The sequence below is a fragment of the Rhinichthys klamathensis genome, unplaced genomic scaffold, assembly GCF_029890125.1.
Source record: "Rhinichthys klamathensis goyatoka isolate OS25496 unplaced genomic scaffold, OSU_Roscu_1.1 h1tg000275l_1, whole genome shotgun sequence".
NCBI lineage: Eukaryota > Metazoa > Chordata > Actinopteri > Cypriniformes > Leuciscidae > Rhinichthys > Rhinichthys klamathensis.
In genome coordinates, this window is record NW_026606794.1 from 1,907,542 (window position 1) to 1,935,109 (window position 27,568).

Genomic DNA, 27,568 nt, shown 5'->3' on the forward strand with positions numbered 1-27,568 from the left:
ATGTTATTTCATTGTACAGTACATACACTGTTCCAAAACACCATAGGGAACTTGAGTTTGGTGTTGATTTTATTCCATTTTCCTAGACCCGTAATCCAATCCATCCATACTTGCTCAGCAGCTTTTATGTTATAGTTATGTAAAATGTATACATATCATACAAGACTACATAGTAACACTTTTCTGTGCACTTATAGTGCACGCAATACTCGAATAATTAAGGACGTGGCATTTTTAGTGAAAGAATAGTTGGCAAAGTGCATTGGGACACAAGTGTCTGGTTTCTTATTGTAAATTTTAGCATCTGTTCCACATGTTGAGTTGTAGAATATGTATACACTGCTACAAATCAACAGTGCGAAATTAGCTTGTAGATACAACAAGAGGACAGGGACAGGCTCTGTATGTGCCACACACACAATGTAATTCCTCATTATTTGTGCCTGCCAAACTTTATTTGCCAAAATGTGATGATTTATAATGTTGCTTGTAAGTTAAACTCAGTTTGGTTGAAAATCACATGCTAATTCTTTGTTTTAGTTCACAGAAACTGTTTATGTAACCATTGGACTGCCAGAAATATTTTGATGATGGTTATTTTAAAATCGCATTTATAGCATGATTTCCAGGAAATTTGACTTTTTATCTCGTTCTCCCAGGATCAGCCCATTCCTATGACATTCTACATAGTTTACTACTGAACAATGGCAAATTTACTTATGTTACAATGTGTACAAGGAAGTAACATTTTGCAGTGAACAAAGTGGAGCTCCCGTTGAAGGACAAAAAGCTATCTCTAAAATAAAGGATTGCTTTAAACAAAGCACCCATACAACCATGCCAGTGTGCATACTTGCTTTAGATGTGCCTTTTCGTGTGCTCTTCAGTTGAAGAAGAGGTCATGTCTGTCTTGGTTTTTGTTTTGTTTTCTGCAGAATATGAAATGCTTTAGCATTATTTTATGGGATTTTTTCAAATGGAAATGTATTACATTTATAACTTTAAGAGTCATTAGTGCAGAATACAAGCTGCGCTGGTAACTTCAGCGCTACCCATTATCCAACAAATTTCAGTACTTAATAACACCCACAAACACATTGAAGTCAACAGTTGTTGAGAACAATTATTTTAATTATAATCACAAAAAAATGAGGGACATATTATTTTAAATCCAATTTCTATTTTAATGAAAGCTTGAAAATGAACCTGATAAATTAGCGAAATTGTCTATTAATGTACAAGTTACTTTCACTGTCACGTTTAACATTTCATGTCTATTTTTACTTATTCATTCACACCTATTCTTTATGATTTAGTAATTTTTTTAAAACATTTGTTTAGTGAAATATACAAAAATATAGTCCATCCTGGATTGTTTATTGAAAAAGTTCCAATACGGCCCATCAGTTTCAAACATTTTAAAGTTTTGTTTTGTAAATAAGTTGATAAGCCATTTTTATTTGTCTATAAATTCAATTCCAAGTAATCCACGTTAAGATCACAATGTTTTTAATATCATGAAAAACATAAATTCAGTCAAATGTGTCCAAACTTGATGGGCTGATTATAAATTAAGTTTTTAAATCATTGACATGAATTCAAATATACTGTATAAGCAATGCCATTTTAGCCAATAAAATGCATTTTAATTCGATGGGAAGATGTTATTATCTAACATTTTTTTATTTATGGTTTGCCATGTGTCTGTAACTCTGCGACTCGAGTAAAGGCAGATCATTACATAGGGGAAAAGTCACTTAAAGGTTTTTTTTTTTTAAACATAAACGCTTTAAGTTTAGCATAAATTATGTTTTGTGATGTTTCTACACGTATCTATTTATATGATAGATTTATAAACCAGTTAACATCTGTATGTAGTATGCACATGAGTATGCACTCCAAACTAGCCGCCGACGCGACGTGTTGACGTCACCTGAACTATACACTCGTCGCAGAGTTTGCTCGTCATACAGGGGCGCTAAGATGGCTTCAGCGGCTTGGCTGCATGGCCCCAGCATTACACGCTTAACAGAAGGACTAGTGTCTGTCCTAAAGGAGGACAGACCTGAGTATCTACCCGCTCTTCTAGCAAACTACCGTGAGCATGGCGTGGTCGGGACTCAGGTAGGACTAAAGTCTAACTGTTAAAGGTTTCTCCTGCCGGTCTTGTCTAAGTTACGTTGTTAGCGCGCACGCTTCTTTTATTTAAATGGAAGCGTTAGTTTAGTGTTTGTATTCATATGTAGTCTTAGCCGATATCTTTCTGTTTCACTTGAAAGCACACTGAGGTGATGTTCATATGTCTGTTTATATTAACGGCAGTGTCTTTGAATCGTTCCTCAGAGCACGGGAGCTGTGGGTGGTCTGGTGGGCATCAGTAATACACGGCTCGGCTCCAGTAAGACCAGGTGAGCTCAGGGGCGTAGCCAGTATTGGGCCAGGGCGGCACTGGCCCGCCCACATTACTCACTGGCCCGCCCAGGAAAGTTTGATAAAAATATTTTTTTTTGTTTATTTTTATTATTCAAATGTATTTATGAAAATATATTAATATTTACCTGATTAATTGTTGACTGCTGTGTGTGTTTAATTTGTTTTTCGAATAAAATTTAACTGGTGAAGCAAGCTGTAGAAAGCCTCTCTCCGGAACGTTATTGGTTGCTATGGTTGCTGGGGGTTCCGATAGGAAAACTCTCAGTGGCGTCGGCGCCACAATAATGGCTAAACAACTTTCTTTAATGTGCTATTTGAAAAAAAGCAAGAGTTGAGGAAGAAGACACGCCACTGCCTTCATCTTCCGAGTCCACCCAGCCCAGTTCTTCCGACTCATTTCCCCAGGAGAAGGCTAGTCAGGTGCTGGCGCCGGCCGCTTCTTGCTCCCTCTCTCCCCGTCAGCCTGACGCGGGTTTATCCGCCGATCTAACTGTGATATTATTATTTTAGCTTACTTTAATTTATTTTCGGGTGAACTGTATTTGCACTGCTGAATAGAATAAAATAGACAGGTTATTGTGTATACTGGTTTGTCCAGCCTTTATTGAGCTCTGTTGGTTGAACATGATGATTTGCCGAATATAAAGGTGTAACTGTTTTTTCAGTTTGTCTATTAATGTTAATTATTATTGAAGTCATTTTTCAATAATTATTATTATTGAAGTAATTTTTTTCTAGACAAAAATATAGGCCCAGTCACATTTTCACTGGCCCACCCAAAATACAATTTCTGCCTACGCCACTGGGTGAGCTGTCAACAAAAGTAAAGAACAGTTCATTGCAGTTTTCATAAACGTTTAAAGTCACAATGTGCATGCATGACCGAATTCTCCTGATGCTTTGTCTCTTCAATTATACTTTTATCTCAGTTCTGTCCTGTCCTTTTCTGGTCAAAGCTTTGTTGAAATACTTATGTTACTTCCTCTTAGAATGATGTTGCATGTTGTACTGAATTCTTGTCGTTTTAGATAGAATTGCCTGCTAAATGATTAAATGTAATAGTAAGATTCAGAGGCACCAGCCAGGATGTGATCCCAGACTGCATTTATTTAGAAACCAGTCATTCTGCAAAAACATTAAAGTTGTCATCTATTTTCTAAATGCGTTTCATTGTAAATTATTCATCCATGCATATGGTTTATTTTTATTTATTTTTTTATATATATTTTGACCTCACCATTTTTAATCAGAACATCATACCTGAATCTTGTGGTGAAACCAGAGTTCTCTGTTGTGATGTATGCTGGTCTTCTCCAATCATTTAGTGCAGAGGTCTTCAACCCTTAAACTAACCCCAAAGTTAGTTTAGCTCTAACTTTCATCAAACACATCTGAACTAGCTAATAAAGCTCTTCAGGATCACTTGATAATCCCAGACAAGCATGCTGAAGCAGGTTGGAAATACATTTTTCAGGACAGTGTGTCTCCAGGAGCAGGCTTGAAGAAGTCAGCTTGAACCCTGCCTCTTTCTTACAATAGACTGCAAGCTCGTATTAAATCTGTCTCCATTCAAGTAACAACTGATAGGTATAACCTGTCCCCGCCCTACATTTCTTTCTTTTTCAATAGTTTCTCAGAAGTACATAACAATACGGAAGAAAAGATCTGTTGCTACTTCCGTTTCATCTTGACTTTATGGCTTTCTAATTACATGTGTTTCAGGTTTGAGGGTCTTTGTCTCCTGTCTGTGCTGGTGAAGGACAGTTCAAGTGAAGTGTTCCAACAGCATTGCCTTTCATGGCTGCGGACACTGCAGCAGGTCATTCAGGTGAGAAATGTCTTCAGACATTTGGCTTGTTCTTCTCTCTTGCCTGGATCCACTTTATAGGTCTTTCTGGATTTTATTAAGTTCTATATGATTTAGTAATGCATCCACTGTTCTTCTCAAACACACAGTCGCAGTCCCCTCTCCCTACTGTGCAGCTTGCTGTGAGTGTGCTGCAGGACTTGTTGCAGTACTCGTCCCAGCTGCCAGAGTTGGCCAGGGAGGTGGGACTCAACTCCATCCTGGGCATTCTGACCTCCCTGCTCAGCCTAAAATCGGAGGTAAAATGCATGCATGTCCTCGTCACATGTAGATTTATATCCGTTAAAGTCACCCTGTGGTCAATTTTATACCTTAAAACACATCTTTGATAATCACAAGGACATATTTAAACGTTTTTCTATATTTTCTTCATGCCTTAAAATAGCATGAATGTAACTCTACTACACCCTTGCTTCATTTAGCACTATTGCGATAATGCATGTTGACGCAATCTACCCGCAAAATTTAGAGCCACGAGCTGCAACCGACTGCAACGCATCATCGTATTCGTCATCTCATTATACTGGTTTAGTGATGTTGGTCATATGGACCCGTTAAACCGTTTTCCTTTATCAGTGTAAGGTCATAAATGGCTTAAGAATAAATCTGTCAACAGAGCTAAAAAAAAAAAAAAAATCCCACTACTCCAATTTCGCCCGACATGTAAACACCTTATCCTGCGTTCTGTCGGCTTATTGAAGTGCGCCTCTTTGATATGTGAGTGTTTCGTGGTTGAGGAGGAGATATACATCGCAAACTCTGACTTTTTCTTGAGCCAAGAAATATTTTAAATTTGTTCTCATCTTGTGCAGCCAAAGGACAAGTGGTACAGTTGTAGAAACTTCACATATAATGAGAGGACAATTTGAAATACTCTGGATTTTTTTAATGCTTTATTTAACACCACAACTTGCATAATAAATAGAATACTCTGAGTGAAATACATGGATGCTTACGTTTTGACATCACCACCGGGCAATTACCTGTTTTTTATTACAGTCTTGTAAACGCGGTTTACTTGCATTGGCAGGTTATTGATTTGCATGTAAACAGGTAAATCGGGTTATTTCAATGAACTGGTTTTTGATTGTTATCAGCGTATTGTGTGTAGTGCTGCCGCGATTAGTCGACTTAGTCGACGTAATCGACCATGCAAATTAGTCGACGCCAATTTTTTTAGTCGACGTGTCGTTTTACTATTGACCGCATATTTATTTTTGGTCTCCCGTCTCAAACGGCTCACTGTAATTCACCTCCACACACCAGTCTGTGCGATTGGTCTGGTTTCACAGTCACACTCAACTTAATTCTACCGAACCCTGGTGTGTTTGCGTGCATCTTACGCAATCGCAAACGTACACGGCGCATGATAGAAAACAGAACGCGGGTCAAAATATATTAATTAATTCTGTGCTATGCGCAGCTGAGTGAACAACACAGGTGCGTGTGTCGCATAAGGTGGCCTTCTGCTGCTTGCAAATGGACTCTTTTGAGGAGACACTTTTCTAAATGTGTTGCCCTGATTCCACGGGCTAAGCGCGAATACACTGCAGACTCGCTCTCGCTCGTATCCAAGGTAAATCATCAACACTATCATCCCTTACAAGTGTTTTATTTAACTAAATACATAATCAGCTAAAACGCGCACCCGAGTCCGTGTTGCTTTCACATTCACGCGAACCGCGGCACGGGCCCGGCATGCACGCAAGTGTAAACGAGAGCTGCATATCTGCGTGCCTGCCTGCTTTCAGCGCGATTTATTATAAGGCAGAGCTAAGCGTAGTAGGCTAGTCCAGACTCTTTCTATTCAATTCCAATTTATTTGTATAGCGCTTTTCACAATACATATTGTTTCAAAGCAGCTTTACCTAAAATGCATGAGTGCATCTACTTTAGCCTACAATTCACAGTGATGTTATCAGTTATGCATTTCAGAAATGTACATATAAAAATGTACAGTAAGTTAATGTATTAATTTAAGGCAGAACAAAGAGCTAATTTAAGTAATGAATACATGCATGTTTGTTAATAGAGGATTAGATTAGGACTCTGACTAATGGTATAGCCTAATGGAAATGCAGATACTTATGCTTAGATTGTTAATACATAATGTTTTTCAACAGGTGACATTTTATATTTTGGCCCTTCAGTTCAAAATAAAATGGACACAACGAAATGACAAACAATGTTTGTTTTTTTAATTAGTCGTTTAGATTAGTCGACTAATCGAAAAATTAGTCGAAAGATTAGTCGTTAGAAAATTAGTCGTTAGTGGCAGCACTAATTGTGTGCATGTAAACTGTCTCACTGTCTTAAAAGGTGCTTGGACAGGAGAGTTAAAGATATAAAAAATAAATACAATACATACAATCATTTACACTTATTGTGTTTATTCTTGATGTGAGTTAAGGATTTGTGGTTCGTTTAAATTACGAACACAAATAGGTTAACCATTGAAAACGGAAATCAAATTTATTTAATCAAAATAACAGAGATATGTAAAATTATTTACAAATAAAAGTTACTATGACTATTATTTATTTCTAAAGTAAGTGACGTGCAGGATAATTGTATGTGACAAAGCTGTTTCTGCTCCAGCTCACGCACAGTGTAATACATCATTGTCTGAATTCCTCATTTTATTTCTTTCACACCTTGCTGATATAGTGGACTGAACTTCCAAAGACTATTTAGGTATTAATTAGAGAATCAGTGAACAAGTGAGCGATTTCGGACACAGTCGACGACGAGAGTCGATTCCTGTGCTGAGTTATCAAACTGCTAATAAAGTGTTGCTTGTTACAAAAAAACATGTTCCCGTTCGCCATCTCAGAGTCAGACAGCTGCCATCTAAAAATCAGCATCCCTAGAAATAATGATAGGAAAAGCTCCGCTGTTGACTGGATTGGTTAAATATTTGTGACGTTAGGATTTAGGGCCGGTTCAAACCGTGTTTTTGAGACCGTCTTTGGTACACTGCACTTTTAAGGGGAAAATAGTACTCGGCAATGGTGTTGTTGACACTGAATTTGCGCATAGTCTGTCTTGAATCAAATAACAAAAAAAAAAAACGCACATAGACATATAAACAACACAACTTGATTTTCACCATAGGCCGGTCTTTAAAATGTAGTCTTAAATCATATTGAACTTGCCTAGTTGCATAGTCTTTTAGTATTTCCTAGTTCATGCCAAGCTGGTTTATTCTGTGGAAATATGTACACTACTATCACTGTTATTCAACAAGGACAGATTAAATTGATCCTGTGACAGTAAAGACAATGTTGCAAAACATTTTTTCAAATAAATGATTTCTATTAAAAAAAAAAAAATTATCACAGTTTCCACTAAAATATTAAGCAGTACAACTGATTTCAACCTTGATGATAAATGTTTCTTGAGCAGCAAATCATTGTATTAGATTGATTTCTGAATGATCATGTGACACTGGAGTAACGGCTGCTGAAAATTTAGCTTTGCCATTTAAACTTTAAAATTTTAATATTTCTCACTATTACTGTTTTACTGTTATTTTTTGCTTTCAAATTAATGCATCCTGAGCATGACAGACTTCTTTCAAAAAGCATAAAAAAATCTTTCAAACAACAAACTTTTGAACGATAGTGTATATGGTTCAATGAAGTATTACATTTTGTTGTCGCAAAAAGTATTAAAGGAAGCAAACTTTTTGTTTTATCATAGTGCCACCTAGCTGCTATGAAAGGAATGATGGCGTGTATGATCTACTACCCACGGGCTTGCGGATCTCTGAGGGTCAGTAGTATATCCATTGATTAAATGTATTTCTTTGATGCAGTTACTTTGGATCTGAAAATGCTTAACATTGTCCCTTACAGGAAAAGCTTGGAGCGTATTTCCTTTCTAAGATGGACTCTGATAATCCTAAAGTACAAGAGGTTGGTTACATCCAGTTGTTCAGTGTTATACTGGAAATTAAAGGATACTGTCCGTAGTTGAACCAACCTTCTGCATCATAATTCTGACTTTTCTTTATTGGTAGGTGGCTTGTGAGTGTTATGGCCGGTTGCCCTGTCTGGGTGGGGTGTTGGAACGAGGGGGAGGTGGGCACAAGGCTGAGGGGTGGACCAATCAGCTGCACGGCCTTCTAGCATCAGCCAATAGCATACTGGGACAGTTGTACCAGGGCACAGAAACGGGTATGTTGCTGGAGTGAGAGTGTTTTTGTTGTATTGAGAGAAACAAAATTGTTAATTTCTGTGCTCACTGTTTTTAGAAGGGACAGTGCAGTATGAGGGTCCTGGTGTGGAACTCCCTTTTGCTCCCCTGGATGATGTAGATCCACTTCTGATCCTTCAGCTCCATCACCGTTACAAGGCTATTTGTCTGGCTATTAAACACACTCTTAGGTTGTGCTAATGCTCTGTGGCTTAATTCGTTTTATTTCAAATGCTGATTTTTTTTAAAGTTTAGTGTTTTTAATAATATTGAGATATTGTACTTTCCTCTTGTAGTGTTGATCCTGCATCTTCAGTCCGTCTGCCTGTTCAGAATGTTCTCAATTTGGTGTGTCGAGCTTTGGCTGTCAACACGAAGAGCATTGTAAGGCTTTAACTCTCTATCTCTCTGTTTTCATGCATCTAAATTAAATTGTTGTCGCTGTTCATGATATGATTCACTATACTTGCTTAACATGGATGTGGACACTAACAGAAGGAGTTTGTTTCAGAGTCCAACAGGAGAGGGCTGTCTGAAGCTGTTGGTTTTACCCTCTATACACAACGACACTCTAGAGCTTCTCTCTGCTCTCATAAAAGCGTAAGCACACATGAATTTACTCTTTTAAATTGGGAATTTCAATAGACTTTTGTTTTTATATACAGCTTGTTATAAATGATATAACCTAATCCTAAAAGAAAACAACTCTTTTTATACCATTTTTTTCAAATGAGGATGTCCCCAACACATACACCCTAGCATCTGGCACTTCACACAAATAGATAGGGCCTTAAAACTATGAGACATGTCTAAATGCATATCATATTTAAATGCCTGTTTTTGTTTAAATAAACATAAAAAAATGTATAACATAACAGAGATCCTAACAATTACTGACACTTGCCGTTAAATTCCAACAATGCAATTGAATATTTAATATTATATTACATAAATTGTGTAATTGCTTGATTTTTGATTAATGAATTGTCAGTGGTTGCTGGTTAAATGACTTCTGTCCAGGAGTAGCTGAAGTATACATTTCATGTTTTTTTTTGTGTTTTTTTGGTACAGTGTGGGTGGTGGACTGGTCCAGTATAGCAGTGTGCTCACAAGGCTTTTCTCACAATCTCTGTCTGCATGGACGCCTCTGCCTGAGGCTAGTCTGGGCCAGCAAAGAGCTTACAGGTATTACAGAAACACCATTGATGACCAGAAATATGAAACCATTTTATGCCTTGTATTAACATGTAATAAGTGGTCAGATGAGACAATACTATTTGTACATCCATTACAACCAAACCTTAAATGCTTCCTCTTGAACACTTGTGATCATGTCTTCATTGAAATGTGATTTACCACGTCAGTGTGTTTCTCTGTTATTGAAGCACAAAGTATGCGTACTCATTGTTATTTTAGTCAAGTGTTTAAGCTTTTAACTTGTATGATGTTATATTTTGCCCATAGTGCAGTGCGAGTGGCCGTGTACCGTATCATAGAACTGTGGGTAAGAGTAGGGGGTGTCTCTCTGCTTCAGGGAAGCCCGTCCCACACAGAGTTACTGTTCACTCATCTGATGGGTGACATCACGCCAGGATCAGAAGCAGTCAAGGTAAGATTAAGGGTGTTTGTATCAAACACCATAAGGAATGTAATTAGTAACAATCAAGGCCCGTTAACAAATAGGACAATAACTAACGAAAACGATAAAGAGATAGTTCTAAGTGAGAAAGGATGCATTAAATTCATCAAGTGACAGTAATATTTCTATTTCATATAAGTGCTTTTTTAAAACTTTCTATTCATCAAAGAATCAGGGGAGAAAAGTATCACTGTTTCACGGTTTACAAAAATATAAAGCAGCGCAATGTTTTTTAACATTGAAAATAAATGTTTCTTGAACACCATATTGCCATATTATATTTTAAAGTTGTATTAAATTGTAATAATATAAAACATCACCCCCAAATGTGTCTGATGGCCATCTTTGTGCATTGGGTTGTCATTGAGTTTTAGAAACTGAATTAATACATTAAATTATAGCCCTGCTTGAATTAGTTCTATATCTTTCTCCAACGGTTCTGTCTTCTGCTGTCTAGCTTCGTTCTGGACAACAGTCATCAATGACTGACCTGATTGGTTCTGCTGGCAAGTCAGGTCCTCGTCGGACTAAGGGAATAGGAGATGGAATGTCACTACAGAGGAAAGGAGATGTGCTAGCCAATCAAGACACATGCGTTGCTGCTCTACGGGGTGAGAGCTCAGTAACGATCAGTTAATTTCAAGTTTTATTGGTTGAGATAAACAACTTTTGCTAATGAAGAATGATTCCTTTACAGCATTAAGACAGATAATTTTGACCAGTGGAACTTTGTTAAAGGAAGATCTGCATAAGGTTTGTTCATTACAATTTGTTCATGCTTGGGTATTAATGTCTTTTTATGTTGCATACAAGTATGGAAAAGTGTGTTTTACGTTGCTCTTCTAAACACGCCCTCCCTTGTTAGAGGATCCAAGACCTGGTGGTGCCTCTGTGTGTGCGTCTGCAGCAGCAGGCTCACTGTTTGCTGGAGGTCGGTGCTGTCAGTGGACAGTATGGCAGCCCTACCCCTCGCCGAGAGCTCTACCGCCTCTTACTGGCACTTGTGCTGGTGCCCTCTCCCCGCTGGCCTCCTTCCCTCTCCTGCGCTGTTTCCATCTTCAGCCACGGCCGGCGAGATCGCAACATAATGGTGAGTGAACATCCTTGGTCAAAACTTGGGGTTGAAAGTGGTAATCTTGTAGTCTACAGAAAACCCTGTCCATTTAATCTAATTGATCAGAGCATAACATGCTAAATCTTATCCACAGTCATGTTGTCTTCCTGGTAAGTGATGGAAGCGTTGTGTGGGATTTGAATTTAAGTCCAGATTTATCAAAGGTGTTTTATTAGTGTAGACAATATACAGTGGCCCCAAAAAGTCTTTAGACGCTTATGTCACACTTAAAAATATGTAAATGATACAACTATCAAACTAAGTGACATCTCCAAACAAAATTTTGCTAGAGCTTTTCTCAGAATTCCCTTGTCCAAGCCACTTTTTCACTTGGTCTCAGTTATTTTTCATGGTGTATAAGGTCAGTTCCTATCAGGTTCCAGAAGAAGAACCCCCGGTGTAGTTCATCACAAAGAAATCAGAAACATTTTCAGAAGCATCAGAAAGTGTCCAATACTTTTTGTCTGAATTTTGAACAATGTATTTCAAAAATATTTTGAAATCTAACAAATTTCAAACTTTTTAATGAAAAGTGTACTTGTATGGAAGTAAAATAATCCCAAATGTTTTTGAAACAAAAAGCCTATTGAATTGTACTACTTGAAAAAAATATGTATTGCATTAACCCTGCTTGTATTTTAATGCATTGTATTTTTAGGGCTTGCATTTTTATAGGCTGAAATTTAGCATGGTTGAATATTTAAGCTGTGAATATTTCAAATCAAATCATTTCAAACACATTTTCATTAGTAAAATTTCAATAATCCATATTCACCTTTCATATTTCATATCCCAAATATTCAAACTGATTAAAAATACAACCTATAATATTCAACAGGCGGTTTTCGGTCCATTTTATTTCGCTTTGCAAATTCGCTTCCACAAATTCAGTGGTTCAAATTCGACAGTAAATTCAACATTGACATCCAGGAGCTGCAGGAAAAGTAGTAGATTACAGAGCATAATCTCCATCTGCTGTTAGTCGACCACACCAGCAGGGGGTGCAAGCGCGTGTTGTTGACGAAGACCAGAGCAACAGTTAGTGCAAGCCATTCATTCATAAAAACTTATTTACAAAAATGTAAGTGTATTTGTGATTATTATGACGTCTGTTTTATGTGAAATTCAGTGTGTTCACGATTACTTTTCCTGTGTAGCCTACATGCATCTTTCTCTACCATGAACGATAATGTTATTCCCCCGATGCGGATGTACAGATCCAGTGTTACATTTGACATATTTCTCTTGGTTGTTTAGTTGCCTTAACCTTATATTGCAGCGATGTGCTGCATGCAGTACTAGGGTTTGGTTTCCCTCAATATGTCAGGATTCCCCTGCTGGACATATAAAACGCTTAACGTAGCTTAATGGACATAAAAGACCAAACTCGCAGGCTAGCAGATGGACTCAGAATATGAATTTAACGCGCAAAGTTTAATGCTGAGCGTTTCCCAGTGATATACTGGCATAAATTTGGTTTGACATTGGACATTCGCACATTTAGGGACCGTCTCTAAAGTTACATACGAAATTGGTATACACGTTTCTAACTTAAATACCATTTGAAAAGAACGACTTACAGTCATAAAACCAACTGTAAAGTGTTCATGTAGGTGTCAGGCTCAGGCATAATGCGCGATTTATTCAAATAGATTGAAGTTTGCTATTGAAGTTAGAAACGTTTAGGCCTATAGGACTTGTTACTTTAGAGACGGTCCCTAAATGTGCGCATGTCAACCCAATTTTACATTGTCTTTTAGCTGGCACTTTTATCCAAAGCGACTAGTTAAACTAACAATATAGAACAACAATATGAAAGTGCTACTTCCCAGTTTAATCTAATGCAGTACATGTACAATACATACTTTCCAAATAAGGTGCGATTTTGGTCTTTTATATCACTGTAGTCCGTTAAGCTACGTTAAGCGCTTTGTCCTGACGGAATTCGGGGAATCTTTGAGTATGATGATGTATTGAGGGAAACAGATTATAATCCCGTTCACTGTAGAAAAGGCTGATAACATAAGGCTACACAGGGAAAGTAACAATGAATGAAACATAAAAACAGCTTTTGTGCCTTTATCATCTTTTCCGCATATATACTGACCCAGATAATAGTCACAAAAAACATAATGCATGCTGAGTTTTTATGAATGAATGGCTTGCGCTAACTGTTGCTCTGGTCTTCGTCAACAACACGCGCTTGCACCCCCTGCTGGTGTGGTCGACTAACAGCAGATGGAGATTATGCTCGGTAATCTACTGCTTTTCCTGCAGCTCCTGGATGTCAACGTTGAATTTACTGTCGAATTTGAACCACTGAATTTGTGGAAGCGAATTTGCAAAGCGAAATAAAATGGACCGAAAACCGCCTGTTGAATATTATAGGTTGTATTTTTAATCAGTTTGAATATTTGGGAAATGAAATATGAAAGGTGAATATGGATTATTGAAATTTTACTAATGAAAATGTGTTTGAAATGTTTTGATTTGAAATATTCACAGCTTAAATATTCAACCATGCTAAATTTCAGCCTATAAAAATACAAGCCCTAAAAATACAATGCATTAAAATACAAGCAGGGTTAATGCAATGCATATTTTTTTCAAGTAGTACAATTCAACAGGCTTTTTGTTTTAAAAACATTTGGGATTATTTTACTTCCATATACTTGTGCTATATATTAATAGCACATAAATAGCTATATATTATTTATAAAAAAACAAAACAAATGGTGTGGTATTTTGCTATATAACACAAATACATCTGTAAATATTTAATTGTGCCTTAATTGTCCAAATACATTTTGGGAATACAATTATAATTTTGCAGCTTATGTACCAAACATTTTACTGAAGAAGTGCTTTTACTCACACACACACACACACACACACACACACACACACACACACACACACACACACACACACACACACACACACACACAGTGGCTTGCTAGTCTTCAATTATAAGTTTAACAGATATCCCATATTTTGTGTTTTTACTCAAGATAAAATGCTAGACAAGGTTGAACCCTGAATATTCCTTGGCATCTTAATGTTATCCACCAGAGGGAGTCTCACTTGTTTGCTGATTTACAGTATTTCTCAGCTAGTTTCACATCATTGTTGTGACTCCCAAGTGCATTGTGCTAATGAAAGCAGAAGCACTGAAAAGGGCCACAGAGTTAAGTAAATGTGTGTTGTAATAAGAGGCTGCTGAAATCAGTGTTGACATTCAACAGGGTATTTAAGGAACACTTTACAATAAGGTTTAAGTATCATGTACTAACAATGAAAAACATTCTACAACATTTCCTAATATAGGTTAATAATTTATAAATATGCTATTGTTCAATGTTAATGTTTGTTCATAATATATTAATGTTAATTTATACAACTTAATGTTGAATGTATTAGTATATGTAGACATTAAAGGGTTAGTTCACCCAAAAATGAAAATTCTGTCAGTAATTACTCACCCTCATGTTGTTCCAACCCCGTAAGACTTTCGTTCATCTTCGGAACACAAATTAAGATATTTTTGATTAAATCTGAGAGCTGGATCACTCCTCCATAGGCTTCTTAAGGGATCGAAACTGACCGGCCCAAAAATTATGAAAGACATCGTTAAAAATAGTCCGAGTGACTACAGTGGCTCAATCTTAAGTTTATCAAGCGACGAGAATACTTTTTGTGCGCAAAAAAACAAACAAATAACGACTTTATTCAACTATTCATTTCCTTCTCTGTGGACCGGGAGATTTCACGTAGTGATATTGCGCAGCGCTTCTGTGTTGCACGTCACACGTAGGCTCACTATTGGCCGACGCTGGTCATGTGTGTGATGCGTGTGACGTACAACCTAGAAGCTTTGCGTAGTTTCACTACGTGAAATATCACGGCCCACAGAGAAGGAAATGAATAGTTGAATAAAGTTGTTATTTTTGTTTGTTTTTTGCGCACAAAGTATTCTCGCCGCTTGTTGAAAGTTGTGCTGCTTAATTTTTGTGAAAATGTTACTTTTTTCAGGATTCTTTGATGAATATAACATTCAATGAACATCATTTATTTACATTTTATTAAATTTATTAAACCATTCATTAAATATAAATCTTTTGTAACATTAGTGTCTTCACTGTCACATTTGATCAATTTAATGCATCCTTGATGAATAAAAGCGTTAATTTCTCTTTTTAATCTTACCACATGTTTGAATATCATCATTGTTACAAAATGTTAAGCAGCAAAAACTGTTTTCAACATTAATAATAATAATAATAAATGTTTCTTGAGCAGCAAATCCCATATTATGATGATTTTTGAAGGATCATGTGACACTGAAGACTGGAGTAATGTATACTGAATTCAGCTTTGCCACCACAGGAATAAAAAAATAATAATATTTGTATTAAAATAGAAAACAATAATTTTACATTTTAATTGTATTTCACTATCACTGTTTTTACTGTATTCTTGATTAAATAAATGCAGCCTTGGTAAACATAAGATACTTTTTTCCAAAAACATTAAAAAAAAAGTTTCCAAACTTTTGACAGGTACTGTTCATCTTAAAACCTTGATTTGTAAAATAAGTTTACCAAAATCAAGCCCTTTGTGTACTTTCCAGTTTAAACTATTTAATGACATGAACCAAACCTGTTTGAACACGCAAACATGTTTTTAAAAAGAAGTCTCAAAGTATACAGTGACTGATGTACAGCAACATTCATTTTAACAAAGTGTATTTGTCCTCTTATGTGGCTGTTTGCTTTCACTGTGAATGCTCATTTTGGGTGGTGTAGTGGCTATTTGCTTCTAATGACGCAAGAGACTGTAACTGGAGACAGTGTTTCATATTTACAAAGGTGTACAGAAAAGTAGTAAGATGTTAAAAAGAAACATTACACCTGCCAAACTGGTTCTTTTATTATTTCCAAGGCTAAATTTAGCCTATTTTAACACTAGAATAGAAACTGCCAAGAGAGCATGGCCCTGGCATAGACCTGCCTCTGTCTGTTCATCACAGTTATCAGATTTCTCCATATCTGTCTAACATGTACTCTGTTTAAAAAGGATAGTTCAGCCAAAAAAAAAAAAGGAAAGTTCTGTCTTCATTTATTCACCCTTGATTTACTCTTCTCTGCAGGACACAAAATATGGGGATGAGTAAATGATAACAGAATATTAATTGTGGGGTATCTATGGATTATTATTATTATTATTATATAAATTAAATAATTTGCCCATAGATACCCCAAAATTAATATTTATTTACTCTCCATCATGCAATCCCAGATATTTGACTTTGTTTCGGCTGTGGAGCACAAACAACTTTGGAGGTCCCGTACACTTGCATTATATAGACTTGTTTTTCTAAAAATCTTCATTTGTGTTCCACAAAAGAAGGTCATATACATCTGGAATAGCATTAATGTGAGTAAATGAGAATTTCTTTTGTTTTTAGATGGGGTATTCCTTCTCAGTTACTGTTACTCTTTGAACAATGGCGATATTCATTATCTGTTGGCGTAGTCAAATTTGTACTGACCTCAGAAAAAAAAGAGGAAATGTCAGTGGTCACATTTTCCATGTGTATTCATTCCTACAGGTATCGTCATTCTGTGCTGAGGCTCTGACCATATGCAACACCCTTATTCATCCTCGCACACCCTCAATCTCTCTCCCTCTCACCCCTTTAACTCTCAAATCAACCGCATCTGCCCCTGTCCTTGCCTCTGGCCAAAACCCCTCCCTAACCATCCCTACCCTCCTTGGTGGAGCCACAACAGGGCCTCCTTTCCCTGCCAGGCATCCCATGGGCTTAGGCCCTGCTACCCTCCTTGGCTCTTTGGAGAACCATCTACCTTTGGCTCCTTCAGTTCTCCCAACTCCAGCAGGCACTATGGCCAGCCCAGGTGACCTGCTGCTCTCTCCGTCCCAACCAGGTGAACTGGCGGGCTTCGGAGCCCCTGAAAGCCAACGACAAGTTTTTGTCCGCTACGACAAAGAAGAGCCAGAAGATGTGGAGATCTCTTTGGAGAGCGATTCAGATGATAGTGTTGTTATTATGCCAGCAGGTATGATGATGGAGATGCAAGATGGAGCGGCAAATGCACAATCGTTGTCCCAGCCACCGGTATCTGTGGTAGGTGGCCTGCAGCCATCCGTCCCAGTAGTGGGAGAGGTTGGATCGGTTGACACCTCGCTAACTAACGAGCTGCCCACCTCCATTCCCCATCAGATTCTGCCAGCTAACGTTAATAACATTAACTCTTTCCCTGGACCAAGCCAGACGGCCCAGCTTGTGTCTCTGGTGCCTCCTCTGAACTCAACTGCAGCTTCACTCTCAGCGTCACCTGCTGGTCTTGCTGATTCACTGACTGGTGGTCCACAACTTCAACAGATGTTGATGCAAAATTCTCCAGGTGGGCAGCCGCCAACGCTGGGCTTGTCTTTACAGATGCAGCTTCAGAACCAGATCGCTCAGACCAGCCGTCAGCTCCAACCGCAGCCTCCAGGCAACGACGTGGACCAGAATGTCATCAACATCAACAGCTCGGATGACGAAGAGGACGATGAAGAGGAGCTGGAGGATGAAGAATTAGGAGAGGAGGAAGAGGAGGAGGGGCTGGAGGAGGAAGAGGAGGAAGAGGAAGGCAGCGACTTCCTGGATGATGAGTACTGTGAGGCAGAGGACTTTGATGACTATGAAGATGAAGAGGGGGAGGATGAGGACGAAGAGGAGAGTGAGGAGATCCAGCCGTTGGAGGGAGACGATGACAGAGGGATGATGGGCGAGGAGGAGCCAGAAGTCATGTTTGCGGCGGAGGAGCAGCAAGGAATGGAAATGTTCTGCATGGAGGGAGAACGAGAAGTAGATGCAGGGATCGAGGAGATGGAGGGTGTGAGGAGTGTCTATGCAGATGACCGGATCAAGGAGAAGGGGACCGTAGAGGAAATTGAGAACATTGGAGCGGTTGAGAGAAATGAAGCTGTGGTTGGGAAGCAACAAATAGAGACTCTTGTAATTGGTGGAGATGCAGAGGGCCTTGAAGAGGATAACATAGTGGAGGCGGTTGAACCTGAAGTGAGAACATGTGAGCAGGAAGTGGCAAGGCCAGAAGATCACGAAGAAGAAGCTGGGCCATCACAACAGGGTCAAGAATTGCCTGTAGAGGGCCAAGTTCAAGAGCAAGAAACGGAATTACAGCCCGAAGAAAAAAACAATCCAAACGCACCATCCACAACAGAGCAGGAGGTGTTACAGAGTGCAGATGATACCGTTAAGGAAGAGAAAGAGAGCGGAGAACAGGGAGATGATGCGGATGCTAGAGGAACGAAGAGGAAAATGGGGGATCGTGAGGAAGGAGAGTCTGCTGAACAAGGCATCGAAAAGAAAAAGGTAACTGAGTAATATCCATCTAACCTTGGTGCAGATTTCTTTCTCTTAGACTCAAAACGCACATTGGGCCTCATTCATGCAACATTCTTAAATGTAGAAGTAAAATTGCATGTAATATGGACCTTCCTGAAACGCTCCTCTGTTTTCACAAGCGCTTTGTAAACATCAGATTTGATAGTTAAACGTGTATGTTAATGAATTCCAATCATTCGTAAATAGGTCGCACGTCCACGCTCATCCACAATAAGCATAATCCCCGCCTATGAATTACAACTACGCAAATTACATGTCCTGGAATACTGCAGAATCTTCTGGACTCTCTTCTCAAGTTTGGCTCCAATATATTGCATAAATGAAAAAGAGACTAATAGGCCATATGCCTAACAATAAGTATTTCAATTAACGTGTGTCCAAAGCGTTTTTAGCCAGCTGAAAAAATGCCTGGTGCTCTTCTGAAAACAGCCAGCTGGTGGCCCTTGAGAGCACTTTGAAGGTGCAGACGTTTCGTTGCTATGATTTGGAATATCCACGGGAGTTACTATCATCTCATTTTGAAGAATATTACTGAATATAAAAATGCAGTAACCAGCAATATTACCTTCTCCATTGTATAAATAGGATGGTTGGTCGGTGTAGTATTTTTCCCGCCCCTCCTCCACTGTCATTGGACGGCTGGGTAAAAAAGTGATTGTGACAAGCACTGCGTTTTACCCAAAGTTTTGAACTCCACTTCAAGAAAAAAGAAAGGGCAAACGAACTTGTGAAATATTATTATGGTACATAGTGCATCAAAATGCGAAATGATTCACGCGAACATGAAAGCATTGACGTTGATCGTGGGCAATATTCCCTTCGAAAACAAAACTCAGCCACTGCGTCTTCAGCGGTTCGGATTTAGGAACATCAAAATGACTGCTGTGTTCGTTATTACACCCAAGAACAGAACACCACAATCGTTTAGACGCCATTCTGCTCCAACGTATCAACAATGACGGAGTATGATGACAGCTCGCTCAGGGTGGGTCTGTGTTGAAACGCTGCTGTCAATTAACAATCGTGGGAGGGGTCACACGGTCAGAGGGCTCGATTTGAGACAGGAAAACATATAAGGAGATTAATAAAAAAAAACACTGGATGGATTTTTATCATTATATGATGGTTGTGTACAGGCACTGCCAACACGCACTTTTACAAGTTGATTATACTGAAATGTATGTACCATTATATGACCCCTATACAAAATAATTCTATATATACAATTTTGTATACTACCGTTCAAAAGTTTGGGGTCAGTTTCCACTTTTCAACATGGATGATAATAAGAATTGTTTTTTGAGCACCAAATCAACATATTAGAATGTCACATGATCCTTCAGAAATCACTGAAGATTCAACTTTGCCATCACAGGAATGAATTAAATAGCAAAATATATTAAAACAGAAAATAATTATTTTAATGGTAATTGACCGTTCGCAAAAGCCACGCCTCCTAGTTACTGTTGCTACGCCCGTCAAACAAATGGTCAAACACGACCAGCGCCACAGATTGCCATGACGGGAAGAGGTGCGTCAGTGACCTTTTTTGGAGCAATACCTCCGCGATATGCTCCAGATCGAGGCAAAAGGGGGTTACAGTATGCAGTGGAGGGATATATTCAAAATATAAAAATACGCAATGAAGGAGACACGACTACTATCGAGCCTAATAATGCTCTCAAGCTCTCAAACCGGTCTCAAGCGAAATCTGAGAAACCCCATGACCTGTAACGTTACCTCAAATGCAACCAGCACAGCCTTGAAGAAGATTTTATAAGCTGTTTCAGTGGCTAATTGTTTGGAGTTAGAAATATATAACTCGCGCTGCATATTTAGTAATTTTGCCTCAGATACAGGATTATTCATTCGCTTTAACAAGCAGGTTGTTCATTACCACGGCAACCGCTTGCGTGTCATCATGCTGAATGCGATTTTCGTGTTTAAAAAGTAACTATACATAATAGACGGAAAGATGCAGATAACCATACATTATTTCTATTCGTTACGATATTGATATGAACTGATGTTGTCAAGTAAGCTTCATGCGTTCCCCGTTGCGAACGTGCACTCCTCTAACGTTAGTCTAAACTGTAACTAGTCTACAGGTGCTGCCTGCACTGCTAGTGACTGCTGCTCATTTCCCCCCGAAAATATCATGTTAACAACAACACTTTAGAAAACGTACTTCCTTTGTGGATCCTCTTGATCTGCTTTCTCCATTTGTCTTTGACTAATCTCATTGTCTCAGTCTCACGCACGCTGCACGCGAGTTAACCATGTTCGACCCATTTAACTGGGAGTGGGGCCGTCCACACTGTTTTATCCATTGCAGGGACCGCGCACGTTGTGTTTTCGGCTTTTGAAATGGAAAGAACACAACTCCTCCAGACAATCTCTCGGGGTATCTAGTGTCCGATTTACAAACGCCGTGGGCGCACCGCTTCACCATCTTGCTTGGAGTCAATGTTTGACGGACCTGCTCACATAGTAACGGTTGCTATGATGTGTGATTGGACAATAGCCGTTTTGGGGGAGGGGCCTGCGAACGGTCAATTCACAATATTACTGTTTTTACTGTATTTTAATCAAATAAATGCGTCCTTGGTGAGGGTAAAAGAGACTTCTATTAAAAACAAAATCTTACAGACTTCAAACTTTTAAATAGCTGTGTGTATTTTGATTACCGCAGTACTTTTTAAGACAGAGAAACCCTAATGTTGCATTCTCAGCATTGCTGCAAAGGACAGTTGCCTCAATAATAGCTGTTAAATGGCAGCATTTCCTTGTAACTAGTTCCTTGAGTATTGAGGTTTGCGCATGAACGCACACCGAGCTTTGTTTCCACTCCATGCAGAGAGTAAAATATACCTGTGCAGCGCACAGTTGTTGACCCCTTAGAGCAGTGGTTCTCAACTCCAGTCCTCGCGACCCTCTGCTCTGCATATTGTGTATGTCTCCCTTATTTAACACACCTGATTCAGATCCTCAGCTCGTTAGAGTCTATCCTACACGGCCCTGATCTTATGTTAGTGTTTTACACCGGGCATATTAAAACTACAAAGCCTAACATTTAGGCTACTCAAAACAGACAGGAGAAAGCAATAGGATATTAAGTTAAATGTTCACTGACTGAAACTCTTGAGAGCACGTCACATTCTGTTTTCCACAGACTTACGTAACCAAAACATTCCGCTGTTTTTTTGTTGTTGTTTTTTTGCACTGAAAGCTGCACGCCACGTTCTCCTTTTTCCAAAGCGCTAGGGCGGACAAAGTCTGTCGTAGCTCTGTTGGTTCTTGTTACTTGACCTATGGTGCGCTTGAGGCATTCTGAAAATTTTAGATGTTTTTATCTCGATGCAGCGCGGACGCGCTTGGAAAAAACAAGCGTGTCGCTTCCATTATGAGCGCGCCTACATTTGAAATGAACTTGAGCGCGCAAAAGACGCGATCTGTGAACAGGCCCTTAAGGCGTTTTTTCGGTGGAAATAGAGCGCCGCTGCTTAGTCCCTCTGCCATAGCGGTTGACGAGCACGGCACTTTAAGCTGGTGCACCGCTGGTGTAAATTTGTTTTCGTTTTGTGTTAGTTGCAAAAGTTCCGTTCCGTGCAGAACACTCGGTGTAGCATAGTCTTTACGATTACTTAACCGTGACGTTTTAAAGCGCGGTTAATTGTGAAATCCGGTAATCGCTGCATCCCTACGTGTGACAACACCGGTAATACCGGTATCACCGGCAGGGCCATTTAAATAGCTAATTTAAAGGCAAACGTAAAATGCGCGCATTTGCACGGGCAGAACAGCACCAGTCACGTAACTGAAAACTATGAAAGCCGTGTGACTGGCCAACCAGTAAAAAAATAAATAAAAATACATTAAAGAAATGATTCCCTCTGATTTTCTGTTTCATTAATAAAAGTTTGACTACTCGCAGCAGTCTCGCATGTGCTTTGAGCTTGTGTGAATTGCACGTAAAAATTTAAGTTAACGAACAACCTCGATCCATCAGGAAACGCCATGGTCGCTGAATTTCACTGCGCTTCATGAAGAGTTTTTCTTTTGCGTGAAGAAGCCGTTCGCCAGAGATGTTAAATATAGCGGAGTGCATTCATGATTATTAGGCTACAGGTATAACAATCCTCCTGGCGCCGGGTCTGAGTGAGTAATTTAGTCTCTTATCGTTCTTTGATTTAACATAATGACACTTTAAGACCAGCCGCTGCTGACAGAGACGCGATCTGACACTCGTCCCATTTTCTCACAAATCTCTACGTTCATTTAAGACTTTATTTAAATCATTTAAGACTGATCTTATGAGGACACTCGACAAATCCGACATTTTGGCATAATTTGTGTGTTACGGTTTGTTCAAGCCCAAAAGAGAACTCGATACTGACGCGCGTCTTTTCTATTTGTGTGTTAGGCAGGCCGTAGGACTTACAGCGCGGTCTCTTTAGTCTTAAGCCGCCTTTCCACTGCACACGACATTCGCATACGATTGTCGCATTTCGCCCCCTAGTGTCAGTCGCACGGAACTTTGAAATTGGTCGTGAAGCAACCGTTACCCTCGGCTATTCACAATGGTAAAATGAATGATGAATGTAATGCATGCATGAATATATCCACACAAAACAAATGACCCTCAATACATCTACAATAAAAACAATAGATTTTACAGAGCTAATCAATATAAATATTGATTTAATAATTATAAAATATTTTTTTTCTGCCATAATTATTAATAACTGACATTTTACAGAAATAGCATTTACAGAATAACATTAAAGAGTTGAAATATTGGTAATTCTAGCCTCACGCTCATAGTTTTGATTAGAATACATCACATCCGGTCGGCCGGTCGCGTACGGTCTAGCCGCAGAAGTTCAGATATTTCAACGGATCCAAAGCTCAAATCGGATATGAATTTTCCGCATACGCATATGATCGGAACTCCCCGCAGCTCCCGTACGGCTCTCCATTGGAAATGAATGACTTCCGGTCCAACGGCTGTCGTGTGCAGTGGAAAGGTGGCTTTAAAAGCATTCACATTAATTAGAGCGTGATCATACAACGCTAGTCAACGGGTAACAGAAAAAAACGGATACTGCGTAATTGCGTTAAATATATATATATATATTTTTTTTTTTTTTTTGTGGTGCCGCGGTGGGCAAGTGATGAAACCGGTGTTGCAACTGAACACCGTGTAACACCGACTACCGTAGCAAGCCTACTATGCATTGTTAAACATTTCATTTCTTACTTGAATGCTATAGTTATATAGGCCTACTGTAGTCTATCTGAATACTACATTTAAAGTAACACCAGGTTACTTTTGCTCTCCGGGTGGGGTCCCTCTACAGTTGGGAAACAGTATTGTCCTCTAGACCTCTACTACTGTCGTAAAGTCTGTCATCCTACATGCACGTGCAATTGTTGACAAGACAACCATGATAGCCCTGAACACTGTAGGAGGAGGTCACATGCAGGTGTTCTGCTTGCGTCGCGTGTGAAATGTCTTCATCCCAGGTACAGTGGCATATATTTCAGCATGTCATATGAATATAATTTCATGGGTTTTATTTTTTTTTTCTAACGACAAATAATCGCAATGATCACGTTTACAAGCCAGCGTCATTATAGTAGCCTAGTCTATTGGTTACCGTTTTACTGAATCTATATGATACTTCAATGCAATGTTTGAGTGGTAGATAATAACTATATATTGTCAATTATAATATCAAACTACCATAAATGAATCTGCAAATTTTACAAATCGATTTGCATTATAGCTTGAGGCAAGACAAATAAACAAATATCACAGACATGTTAGGTATCCTAAAATATGATTTTGTACATCTTATACATTTACTTGCTAGCCCCTACCAAACTTGTGCACGCCGTTTAGACATAGGCTTTCATTTAATTTTTTTTTTTTTTTTGCCAAGTCCGCATCGGTCGGGCACCCCTCCTCCTCCTTCAGCTCACGCCAGCGAGAAAAGACTGGCCCAATGTTAATCCTCGTTCTGCCTTTAACGTGATCACTTTCTCTTTTTCTCTTTTTGCTTTGCTCCGATAAAACCTTTGCTTTCTTGTTTTTCTGTGCTGCTTCGGCCTTGACTATAACATTTGGCTCGCACGTCCGATTTTAAGGTGGTGGTGGAAGTGACGTATAAGCCGTAAAGCAGTCGAGTTTTGTAGTTCTCTTTGTTTGCCGGTTACTACCCTGAAACCCGAAGTTTAAAAGTACGATTAAAAACGCTACAGACCCCGTCAGGCTATGGCAGACGTGTCATTCAACCTATTGTAAGTCGATGTACCATCACAAGAGACTTGGAAGTATATTATGAAGGTTGAAAAGTTACCTGGTGTTACTTTAAAAAATAAATTGAATTACTCATGTCATGAAATAAGGTGTCACATCACCCACCACTATCCCAAACGGTTCAGAATTGTGAAAGGTTAGCCAATGTGATTTGTTGCAAACATCTCTGTAAGGACGTTCACACTTGCATGTAATAACTTTTTTTTTTTATATATATAATAGGAAGGGAATGGTCAAAAATCAGGGCATAAACACGCCGGTCAAGTGAGTTTTACATTATTTTTTTTAAATACATTTTAAATTCTGTCATATTCAATTAGTTTCACATTTGTTTTATTTAAAACATTTTTGCTATGGTATTGGTATATCGAGATATTTTAGCCAGATATCGCATCGAAGTCATAATTTTGGTATCGTGACAACACTAGCGTAGAGAGTATGCTGCTGTCCTCAGTTTGGATTTTTTTTAACAATTGAGGAAGCCAAAACAAATGAGAGTGCCTTGTATGTCTTGCAGTAATATCGCTTGTGTGTAGTTTACTTGTTGTTTGCACTGTTTATATCTCTTGTGTGTAATTTACTTGTTACTTGTACTGTTTATATCTTTTGTGTGTAGTTTACTTGTGACTTGTTCTGTTTATTATGGTAATGGCATGTAAACACGTGCAGACACTAATTGTTGCTTATTCTGAGCCTTTCTCTCCAGTACATTCCCTCGAGCTCACTCTCTCCTCTTTCTCAAACTCTTTTCCAGAAAGATGATGAGGTAATGGCTTCCATGCTGGCAGACTTTGTTGACTGCCCGCCAGATGATGACGATCGTAGTGCCTCACAATCACAGCCCTAACATGACCAAGCTTCTCATTCACTCTCTCACATCAGAGGAGCATTGCAATGAATTGTAAGGTCCTGAAAGATCCCACATAGTCACATCTGATTGATAATGTCCCATCAACCTCTGTTGTAGTTGCACTAGAAAAGCTCCAACTTGGTTTCTTTGAAAGAGTTTTAGGTTTTCAGGCTCAAAGTCCATTACCATTGGTAAATTGTTGAACACAGCAAAAACTATTCATAAGCTGAGAGATGACTTTTAGGTGGTCATTGTTGGTATTTTTATTTTTCTGGCAGCTTAATACAAGTATGATGATACTGTAGTTTCAAGTATTCAAAAGTCCCTTTATCAGTTGGACACTATGGTTAATTTTTTGTGTCTTTTTTTTTTTTTTTTTTTTTTTATATCGTTTGTATATGTAACACATACTTGGCATTGTTTAGCACGATCATGCAATAAAGTGAATCTGTTATGACACTTTCTTCATGGATTCTGTAGAAAGTAGACAGTATGTTTTTAGGTGAAGTAATTTATAACCTCAGTTTGAATGAAATTAATGTGTTGTAATGGGGAACTTGCAGTATATTGAGTGTTCTCAAAGACACTTTTAACAGAAAAGCTCTTTGCTGTAAGATGTCCACTAAATGGGGAACTCCTGTAGAAATGGCATGCAAAACAAGACCACAGAAATGCATTTATTATCTTTCCTGAACTCTGATCTTGCTCATCCCTGACGTCTGAATATTTTTGGTATTATTTCAATATATGAATGCGTTCCGTTTAAATGATCATTAGCGTTATCTTTTGAAAGCATGCTGTGATTAGATAAAGTCCAGCGCTTCCTGTATGTTGTTAACGGGACATGATGCTGATGTGATACCACAACATTTCTCAGAATTATCTCTGTTCACTACTGTTCAAAAGATTGCTGTTGATAAGACTGGGTCAAGGCAGACTACAATTTCTTACACTGAAGCAAAGTTATAATTTCTTTCCAAAAAAACAACCCCCAAACATTTGAACGGTAGCGTACATCACCTTCCCTTTATTTAACATGCCAGAGGACAGCTAGCAGACACAGGAACTTGTTTACATTACACACCACTGTCTGTTATGTGCTTCCTCAACCAAATATGTTTTGCATACTTTTGAAACATATTTTGCACTCTGTATCTATTGATTATAAATGTTGTTTATAAGTTAGCATGTCATTTTCATCCAATAAGTCATGTTTATAAATAAAAAAAACTAAAACCTTTTTAAAAAAAACCCCTATTAATAGATATTCTGGATCAAGACAGAGAGCTGATTATGTAACAAAAAAAGACCACTGAATAATAAGTGAAACTTGTTGGTCATTTGGTATTTACCAGTGGCCTGTTAAAAAGGTAAAGTTTTGCTTGTAATTCCACACAGAAAGCCATTTTTTACAAGTAAACGAAACAAACTGTATCAGTGACCTTGAATGCAGAGTTTTTAGAGGTCTGGCTGAACTGTGATTGGACTTGATGAGAGTGTACGGTTCATGTGAAAGTTTATTATTGGCTTCAATGTGGTTTCACAAGTTCAGTGCAAAAATATTCTTATTTTGAGCCTTGTGGTATTTTCTGTGAGCTAGCACAACCCACTTCCTTGAAATGGAATGCAAAGAAAAATGAATAAACAAATGAGGTGGTTAAACTATCAGCCTACAGAGGACTATGACGGAAAGCAAGTGGTGGGAGAG

At 38.6% G+C, this 27,568-nt stretch overlaps 1 protein-coding gene across 2 annotated transcripts; it reads left to right on the forward strand.

Annotated features, from left to right (window-relative positions):
- The first annotated feature begins 1,953 nt into the window (after positions 1-1,953).
- Positions 1,954-26,323, forward strand: pelp1 (proline, glutamate and leucine rich protein 1). Of its 2 annotated transcripts, XM_056268647.1 has the most exons (18): positions 1,954-2,124; positions 2,344-2,408; positions 4,156-4,261; positions 4,390-4,539; positions 8,003-8,074; positions 8,158-8,217; positions 8,322-8,478; positions 8,556-8,688; positions 8,794-8,881; positions 9,009-9,097; positions 9,569-9,682; positions 9,962-10,106; positions 10,594-10,747; positions 10,834-10,889; positions 11,002-11,226; positions 16,862-18,655; positions 25,233-25,274; positions 25,765-26,323. In XM_056268647.1, the coding sequence occupies exons 1-18, from the start codon at positions 1,984-1,986 to the stop codon at positions 25,855-25,857; spliced, it is 3,684 nt and encodes a 1,227-aa protein (XP_056124622.1). In that variant the 5' UTR covers positions 1,954-1,983; the 3' UTR covers positions 25,858-26,323. The 2 variants fall into 2 exon arrangements, with proteins under 2 accessions (XP_056124622.1, XP_056124623.1); XM_056268648.1 differs by lacking the exon at positions 25,233-25,274 and having other exon boundaries at positions 1,955-2,124.
- The last annotated feature ends 1,245 nt before the right edge of the window (positions 26,324-27,568 follow it).